The sequence below is a fragment of the Uloborus diversus genome, chromosome 7 (assembly GCF_026930045.1).
Source record: "Uloborus diversus isolate 005 chromosome 7, Udiv.v.3.1, whole genome shotgun sequence".
NCBI classification, from domain to species: Eukaryota; Metazoa; Arthropoda; class Arachnida; order Araneae; family Uloboridae; genus Uloborus; species Uloborus diversus.
In genome coordinates, this window is record NC_072737.1 from 161,138,231 (window position 1) to 161,148,214 (window position 9,984).

Sequence of the window (9,984 nt, forward strand, 5' to 3'; positions counted from 1 at the left end):
TTTTTTTTCCTTTTCGAAATCGGTTAAAGATTTTTTAATGGAAAAAAAGTGTATTAGTTGCTTTGTTTAAAAGGTGCTGCGATTTTATTTGTTCGTTTATTTATTTATTTTTTTTACTCATCTAATTCTTTAGCTGAGTGAGGCATATTTTATTCCTAGAAATCAGCTTGAAATAGTAAAAAATTATATTTGAAACAATTTGCGATTTTAGCTATTTTTGAGAATATTGATCAGATACTAGGAAGTAGATATTGGTATACGGGAAAGTAGGCTCGTTTAGTTCTTGTGGGAACTTCTTGTTTTTTGTAGCTGTTTTGAGAATAATTTTGTAAAATCTTAGCAAACGAATTGCTCAGCGCAGGAAGATTTGTTACTATGAAGCTTTTAGGGGTTGTTATTTGGGAACTTTTTATTTAGAGGGAAAATCTCTTGACAGGGCGTCTCGAAATAAGAGTTTATTGAAGAAGGAGAATTTTCAATCTCCTGAATGAAATTTCAATACAAACGAATTATAAAATATGACCATGTACACATATCATTTACTGTGTATCATACTACATGCATCATCATACTACATAACATTTAATGAGAAGGAAAATTAGGTATTATTAAAAAACAATTTAAAAAAATTAAAAGAGGAAAAAAGTCTCTGTTCCAATATTGTCTCTAATTTTGCGGAATAAGAAAAATTTTGGGCGGACACAGTAACCTCTCGTGACCGTCCAATGGAATGCCCTTGGCTATGGATTTTAATTAAGAGCTGTTGTATCTTGCAATGAACATTTTTTGCCAATGTCTTTATTTTAAATTAGTGGTACCCGCACGGCTTTGCCCGTAATAGAAAAATTAAAAGGTCTTTTGGTTCACCTGTATATTTACAAATAATGCATGGTGAATTTTCTCGCCAATTGGCTTGTACTCATGTTACGGTTCCACGTTATGATAATTTCGTATCTCGCCAATTGGCTTGTGCCCATGTTACGATTCCACGTTATGGAAATTTCATAATTTACTCGTCCATCTTATGATATTTTTGTTCTTAAAATGGGAATAGAAACAAGAACCACACCGAATTTTCGAAAAATCGCTTTAAGGTGCACACCCCCGTGCTACAAACTAACTTTGTGCCAAATTTCATGAAAATCGGCCGAACGATCTAGGCACTATGCGCTTCACAGAGATCCAGACATCCAGAGATCCTCCGGACAGAGAGACTTTCAGCTTTATTATTGGTAAAGATTAAAAAGAAATAAAAAATCTTTTTTAGAAACAAAAAAAAAAAAACCATTTGTATTTTTAAGTCAAACAAACTAAACGAGAGCCCCCCCCCCCTTTTTTTTTCATTTGCTGCTGTTAAATTCATCTGGAAGGTATGGAGCTTGAGAATTCTTTCAAGCTCACAGCACGGGCAGCACCACACTGCCACTGCTACTGTTATTAATATTTATACGTCTATATATTTACAAGAAAGGTGAGTAATTCTCATCGAAAAAAACAAGGCAGACACTCAGAGTGGAGGGCGAAGAGGATGTGAAAACAAAGAGTGAAAGAGTTAAGAGGAGGCGTCACTACACTAAATCCGCCCCTAATTGTTCTTGGAAAAAGACTTTCACGCACCTTAAAATTCATTAATTTGTTTTTTCACACCAAATCGTTGTTGATAATTCATGTAACACAAATGACGCCTGCGTACTCTATTAATTTGTTCTGTGTCATCCCTTTTTTTCCTTTTATCATCATTTCTCGCTTTTTGTTTTAATATGTAAATAAACTTCTCTCAAAGAGTTGAATAAGTAGTCACAATAAATTATTCAAAAAAATTGTTTTTTGTTTTAATATACAAGCAAACTTCTTTCAAAGAGTTGAAATGGTAAAAACAATAAGTTGGTAAAAAATTCTTTTTTGTTTCGTTTGTATAGAGATGTATTTCAGAAACAGTCACACGTTTAATTCGTTAATTGATGGGATGTAAATATAAGCTGCTTTGATATAGGAAAAATAATGGAACTGACAAAAAAACGCACCTCTAATGTGAAATTAAAACAAGTAAAATAATTTGTTTTAATTATTATTTTGCGAAAAAACGGCTCTGAGTTTATTTGTGTATAGATAATTTCAAATTACATTGAAACTAAACTTCGTTGTTGTAAACCCATGGGGAACAAGGCCTACATGGTCCGTCTTAATTCCGAGGGTTCTGGAATTTAAGGCAGATTACCCGGTTAGGCGGTCAACCAAACGTCGACCCCCCCCCCCGTCCCGGTTTATTTCCCAAGCACGCTTGGTAGTCATTTTATCGACCCACTAAAATGATGAATTCAAATTACATAATAAATATTACAAATATTTCTTACAACATTCAATTACGTTTGAATACAGTATTCAAGTGCTTTTGATTATAAACAAGATACCAAAAGTTTTTTTTTTTGTTTTTTGTTTTTTTCCCTTTTCTTCATTTTCTTGCGTTTTTACTTCTTTCATCACCTTTGCCTTATGATTTGAATTTGGGTATCCTTTTTTTACTTTTATTTTCCATTGGAAAAACATTTTCACATAATCTGCTTTTATGTAAAATTTTAAATAATAATCATTAATAGAAATAAGAAAAAAACTAAATAAAAGAAATTTCAATCAGTAACTTAAGTATATAATATTGCTTCAGTCATTTTACAAAACGTTTGGGGAAAAAGAGGCGCAATATATATATATTGAATTGAGCATCAAAGTCATGTATAGTACTATATCACTCTACACTCTTTTAAATAAATGAAAATCAGAAAATTAGTGGCATAAGCTTAGTAACTACCCCCTCCTTAACTAATTGATACATGCTAAGCATCGAGCAAAATTTTTTTGTTACCTCTTGTGCATAAATGACTAGAGCAAGATACACCGTTTTTTTTTTTATTGGGTTTGTATACAATTTAAATAGTTAAGTTTCAAATTACCTCGGTTACAAAATGTCACAATAACTAATACTTTACTGGTATGCTAAGGGTTACTCTTCAGGGTGTTTTTTTTTTTTTTTAAAGAAATAAAATGTCATAATATTATCATTCTACAAAATAGTACAATGTGTAAAGCTTGTGTTAAAAATATATTTTTCTTTTTTAGGCTCAAGGGGATTCTATGGCAGAAATACTAATTCCCTAGGCATGTGAAAAGAGCTGACTATCAGATGAATAATTACACTATTAAAATTGATGCATACTTTGGAGAAATATTTTTATTATTAAAAATAATCGAGTGCGAGATTGCATTCAAGACTTAGATTACTACAGAAACATTCCTAAAAGAAGAAATTGAGAGATATTTGCGTTAAGATGCATTTGTTTCTAATTTATTAAAACTTCTTTCAAATCGAAAACTTTAAAAGGAAGAACTTGTGTTCGCAGAACTATCAAATGCTGATTATTTGAGAGTTGCACAAAATGATGGCGTCAACTTTTGACATGGAAGACACTGTGTTACACACGCCGAAGTTCGTTGAAACAAGTTTTGACTTCAGTTCTATATTCTCATCCAAAGACCTCCATGCGAGCATGGAGAACATACCAGAGCCTATGGACATTGGTCAGTGTAGTGGCATACCTTCAAAAGGAACATGTACTAAACTTCCAGAAGATCGATTTCCCACAGAAGACTCCTCTTCCATATTTTCAGAAAAGATGGAAAGCAACAGCGTACCTGATACCATAGTTTCCAGCAGCGAAAGCATTCCAGTAAAACTTCCTAACTACAATCTCCGTCAGAGGTCGATCAAAAACCGAATCGAAACTGAAATCAGGATAAGAAAAGTTCCAAGCAAGAAGCCCCCCAAACCAAAACAAAGACCAGCACCCCTGAGCAAATACCGTCGCAAAACGGCGAACGCAAGGGAAAGGACTCGCATGCAAGAACTCAACGACGCGTTCGAGAACTTGCGGAAAGTGGTGCCTCAGTTCCCGCGCAAAACTGGTGATGACAACACCAAGCTCACTAAAATCACAACACTGAAGCTGGCAGTCAATTACATCGCAGCTCTCTCACAGATCCTAAAGCAGGCGGATTCCAACAAGAATAGTGGATCCAATCCTAATGATAGGTTTGCTTCCGACAATGCGTGTCCGAGTGTGGATGCAATAGACCCCATGGACCTTTTGGGTGATTGCCTCCTTGACAATTCGTTCGATCTCATCCTAACTTCAGATGGTGATAGTCTGTCTCTCAGCGAGGACCTCAATGTTTAGTGATTGCTGTGCAAAATTGAATCCAAGACGTTTCTCGTACTGGATGAACTTCTTCCCTGTCCTTTTCAACAGTTGAAAATCGCTTCCAACCAGTGCCCCTTTGATATAAATGCCTATCACTTTGTCATTTTTAAAGTAGATCAAAATGGCTGTCAAAAAGTTCGTTTATACTGCCATCTATCGGAGATATTAGAAAATATTATTAAAGAATTAAGAAATACATGATCCATAAATAACTTTTAAAATTGTTATTTTAAAGCACATTTGGATTCTTTAGACAAAAGGGAGTTCATTTACCGATAAATGATAAATAAATTATTAAATTAAAAAAAAAACGTTACGGTGACAGAAAAAAAAATCAATCCCCAAATCAAACCACTTTAAAAGGGCAGACGATATTTTTTCACGGGGAGAGTAATGAAAGAATTTATAGTAGGTTTAGTTTTTGAGACCCATTGCGACAGCAACGCCACTGCAGATGACCGCTGCATAGCGTTTTAAATACAGACCTTTTGACTGCCACTTTTTAATGTAATTCCGGTAGGCATATATTCAGTTCATCGAAAAGATAGGCCATAAGAAAACAAAAGTGCTGCCAGAAGGTTTGTCAGCCCATTTGGCGTTATCCTCTGCAATAAAAAAGTAAACCAATATTCGCCGTTTGATTGGCGCTGGTCTGTTATTATCCACGCCAAACACGCCGTTGACGCTGCCAAATGGTGTGTGTGTGTTTCCTTTTTATTTCTAGTCTATCTTTTCCATGAACGTAGTATATTATCAGGGCGGTAGCGATGAGTTCTTCTTGTAACCGAGTTGAAACGATAGCGGAGTTAATTCACGGGGTACGAGAATGTGTTTGGTTTTTGTGACAATTTTAGACAAAGTTAAACTTATAACAATTCAGCATTTAAGTCAAAAACAAATCTGAATGGCTCAAAGAAATAGTTCGCTTTTTGTAGTGTTGCTTCTCATATAAAGCATCACGGTTGTTGATTGTAATACGTGTCATGTTCGGATAAAATGATTATTTTATGTGAAAATATTCATATTCAAGAAATACAAATTTTTAAGTGTTAAATGCTCTTGAAATTAGTACTGCAATGCAATTCATAAGAGTAGTACTTGAATTACACCAGATAGGGACAAATGCCCGAATGTTTTTCTTGACAGGCAAGGGCATTATACTTTTTTTAAATGTATTAATTTGGGAAACTATCTGAAATACCTTGTTTATCCGGTGAAATTTTTGAATTTATTTATAGAAATTTGTATATCTGGTCACTGTGATGTTTATTATGATTATAAATTATTTACGAGTATAGATTATGAAAATTGGAATTTCATGTTTTATGACAGAAATTGCACATATGAGTTTTGTGGTTGTAAGAAATACTGTCTTAAAATGCAAAAATTTTTAACTTCAGGTAAAGTAATCCAAGTGAAGTTTAGTTGTATGGTGTTGATGATAATTTTTGCAATGATAAATGCATTCCTTGTAACTTGAGTCATGTGTTTGCCTTTTTTTTTTTTTTTTTTTGAAACGTTAAATTCTAAATTTCTTATATTTAGCACAAAGGTATCGTTTTCTATTCATTTTCAAATAAAGTTAAATTTTTACTACGAATTATTACATTTCATAACTAGCAGCAGCAATAACTAACTTTTGCCTTTTGATGACATCATTACTCAGAGACGAATTTACTGGTTTGCAGGAGAGGCGCAATGCATTTTTGGTGCCCATTTGTCTATCACAGATTCACGAAAATATGTAAAAATTTTCACTTACGCATTTTTGGACTCCAGTCGAGGTCCTATGATCGAGGGAACCTCTCACAATTGCGACAAGGGGGAAGTTCGGAAATAAGGAATCATTGCACCGGTTTCATCGCAAGCATTCGGAAACGAAAGGCTTTGACGTCCCCTACTAGCGTCCGGAAATGCTTGCGGTTCTTCTCTAACGGTTGATTTGGTCGCAACCGTTTTTCCCCATCTCTCACTACAGTCTCGACGTGACTAGTGTGATCATATGGTATTTTTTTGGCCAATCATGTTTCAAGTTTTACTCTATTTTTGATTAGACAGTCGTTTGCTGCTGCACTAGACTAATCTCGTTGTAACCACGAGCTTTCGGAAACAAAGCGGTATGCCTAAGGCCCCTATATATACGAGCCGGCGCATCAGCTTAAGATTAGACATTTTGGATCGGAGCGCTTGTTTGATTGGTTGTCTTTTCTGGCGAGTTATCGCATTTGGTGATTGTTTACTGTTAGCAATTATTAGTGGCACGTAAATTGTTTATTAAATAAAATATTATTTTCCACAAATTTGGCGAAATCCGAAACTTTACTGTGGTAACCCTAGCAATGCAACAATGAAAAATTATATCCAAAATGGCTAAGCTTAAGTTGGTGCGTGGCTCTAGTCCTACCAGCTCAACACAAAAATACCAGTGACGTCATAACCGCAACATGACCAGCCACGATGTGTAACCGCTGAACAGTTTCCGAAGCAGTTATGGTAAATCCGCCACTGCCCTTATGAAATTATTCATGATTTAGGGTTTAGAAGGTCAATTACTTTGTGTAAAAATATTGTAAAAGTTAAATCTAAATTAAGAAAAATTCCTACAAAATATTGAGAAGTAAAATATTTTTGCTCAGAGTATCCTCAGCTTTTTCAGCTCTTAACGTCATGGGTTGTCTTTGCATTGGATAAAACTTCGCTAAGTACACATCGCTCATTTGGAAGAAGAGTGCCACAATACGAAGAAATTAAATGTTCAGGAAATTTGCTGTAAGAAATGTAAAGGGGGCCTCAGTGGCTGAGCGGTCTGAGTGACTGCTTGACATTGGCACACTTGAGGCGGTGGGTTCGACTCTCGCTCCGGTCGTACCTTCCATTCTTTGGATTTAAATTCTTTCCTGTGTTGTTTATATGTGTAATTTTCAATTTCGATTTCGATTCCGAGTCACAACTGACTACAACTGTATTTATGTCGAGGACTGCATACTAAGTGCCTTGCCTCCATCATTTTTTATACCGTTAGATGGCAGCACCATCACCGGATCGAACAGATAATGAGAACTTAGAACTAGTCCAGGAGCTAATAGCTACCTGGTGCTAGCACCCCCAGAGGTATCGTTTCACTTGGATGACATTGAGACCACGAGCATGTTTAACTTCGCCCAGTCCCCTTTAATGACGACGGTGGGTCTTCGACCATCGAGGTTCGAACTCAGGGCCCTCCGGCCCCGAATCCGACACTCTACCGATCGGGCTACCACGGCCCTATATGTGTAATAAAAATATATCATGCGTATGGGAGGCAAGGCACTCAGATTATAGTCCTCATCAAAATAAACCTGTGCAATTAGGCACCGAAAGAAATGTAAATGTACAGTGCTCTTCAGTGGTTAATATTGGAACAAAAAATCTGCCATTATTTTTCAGAGATAACTTTATTTGAAGCCCTTTAAGAGAAAAAAAAAGGGGGGGGGGAATAAAAATTTCGTATTGTGGCACTGTTCTTCCAAAGAGCGACATGCACACTTGCAATGAAATTTTCGAATATGTTTTACTACAACAAGCGGAACCTTTCTGAATAAATTATACATGAAACCGTAGGTAGGGGATAATTGAAAGGAATTGGACAGCTCTGAAAAATGTGAAAAATATTTATTACTTGTCGAGTAAATTTAGCAGTTTTTGACTGGCTGCTACATCTACTGGACCAGGAAGGAACTATAACTATTCCCCCCCCCCCCCGACACACAAGGGAAGGGGTTTATAAGTTTGACGTATCTGGGTGTATGTGTGTGTCTGTGTATCTTTCTGTGGCCACTCTAGCGCCTAAACGGATGGACCGATTTCGATTTTTTTTTGTTTAAAAGGAGAGTTGTTCATCTTTTATTTCGGCACATAAATACAGCTGTCCCATTCTCCTGGTTCTCCCCTACTTTATGCAACATTTGACTAAATACTAAGTAGAATTTTCGGAATAAAAAAAAAGTTACTGTAGTAAACGCTGTTAGTTTTTTATTTCAACGGTAATATTTAAAGTTAAATAAGTTCATGAATAAATATTACTATTGGAAGTTGCTCAATTAAAAATGATAAAAAACGATTAGAAGACAAACATTGTTTATGTATTACTTTTCTGTGCATTTTGAGAAAAATAATTTCATGTTTATTTCTTGTGCAACGAAGTTATATGTTACTTATAAGGATGTTGTTTTGGTCTTTAACAGTTTCGCTGGTCGAATACTGGATGTTGGACACTTTGAAAATGGTTGCAACATAAGAATGTAGTACTGGATTGGGAAATAAACGATTATGTTGTGTAAAAGTGTGTTTCTTTCTTAAACAATTACAGTACACTTTGCAAAAAGAGCTTTTAAGAATGAGTGTATCAGCTTTATCACTTTAATTTCTTTTTTAAAAACTGCTTTTGTGGTGTATCGAACTAATTGAACTCCGCTATCGTAATCGTAGTGACGTCAGAAGCCACTGACGTCACTGGGGAAAAACATCCTCTCGGAACAGGGCAGATCGGAACGAACTCCGGAGATGAGCGCATTGGCGACACACTCTGTCTTTTATATAGCATTATGTGTATAGTAAATGTAGCAATTAGAATAGTAAAATCTAGTATTTTAATATCTGAATGATCAATAACCCATTACATGTTCCAGCGAGCATAGGTTCCCTAAAAGGAGCCATAACAGCATTTGTCTCATTGGTTTGTCCAGCCTAGCTCTTATTTTTGCTTTAAACAAAGTGTGTACTCACTTGGTAAAATTGGGTAAGTAAGGGAGAGTTTTCAGACACTCGGATAAGTAAGCAGGTGTGCCCACCTGGGGGGGGGGGAGGGTATGGACCAGACTGCGCGATTGAAATTTTTAGAGTTGTATTTTTCTTTTTTATGGGGGCTCTTGTCTTGAGGGGTCTTTGCAATATTTAGAGAGGGGGGCACTTTGCTTTAAGGGTGGAACCCCTAAATGCAGTAAGGGAAAATTTTCAGACATCTGGATAAGGGGGGGGGGAGAAAAAGTTTTCAGACACCTGTATAAGTAATAGACACATTTCAGACTCCTGAAAATTCTGGATAAATGAGGGAAAGTATTCAGATACCAGGAAAACCTGGATAAGTTAGGGAAAGTTTTCAGAAATCTGAAAAAGCGAGAGAAGTTTTCCATCCCTGAAGAAAGGATTGAATTTTTTAAAACTTTAGTACTTTTACTTTTAGCATTTCATTTTAATACATTTTACTAGAGTTTATTTTAGTTTTTGAAATACAGTAGATCCTCGTTTTACGCGGGGATTACGTTCCACGGAAATGCCGCGTAAATCGACCGTGTGAATTGAGACCTAATACTATTGTTAAAATAGAGGTTTGGTTCTGCAGATAACAAAATACTTCATTCTAGTGATGACTAATTGTATAATAAGCTTAATGTGTACTTATATCGACTTTTATGCACAACATGTGTGATGAAAACATAAATTAATTTCTTGTTCTGTTTAAAAAGAGGAAATGGCTATGATAGTCATTTGGCAGTTTTTTTTTTCTGTAATTCTTTGCAGATCATTAACGCATCCATGATCACTTGCGTCATTTCCATGATAGAATCCTAACAAATGAGAAAGATCATTTCTATTGTCTAGGAATGGCTCAAAATTTTCAGTGAGAACGTTTTGGTTGTGCGTCACCGACGTTGTCAGTGAGTTCTGAACTGTGTGAGTTTAATAACTTTAC

At 35.6% G+C, this 9,984-nt stretch overlaps 1 protein-coding gene across 1 annotated transcript; it reads left to right on the forward strand.

Moving 5' to 3' along the window:
- The first annotated feature begins 3,434 nt into the window (after positions 1-3,434).
- On the forward strand, positions 3,435-4,229 carry LOC129226963 (neurogenin-1-like). The gene has a single exon (XM_054861592.1). It carries the CDS (start codon positions 3,435-3,437, stop codon positions 4,227-4,229), a length of 795 nt encoding a protein of 264 aa, XP_054717567.1.
- The last annotated feature ends 5,755 nt before the right edge of the window (positions 4,230-9,984 follow it).

Bases quoted from the DNA above. Each gene is read 5' to 3' on its own strand.
- LOC129226963 (XM_054861592.1), top strand. From the start codon at position 3,435: ATGGCGTCAACTTTTGACATGGAAGACACTGTGTTACACACGCCGAAG.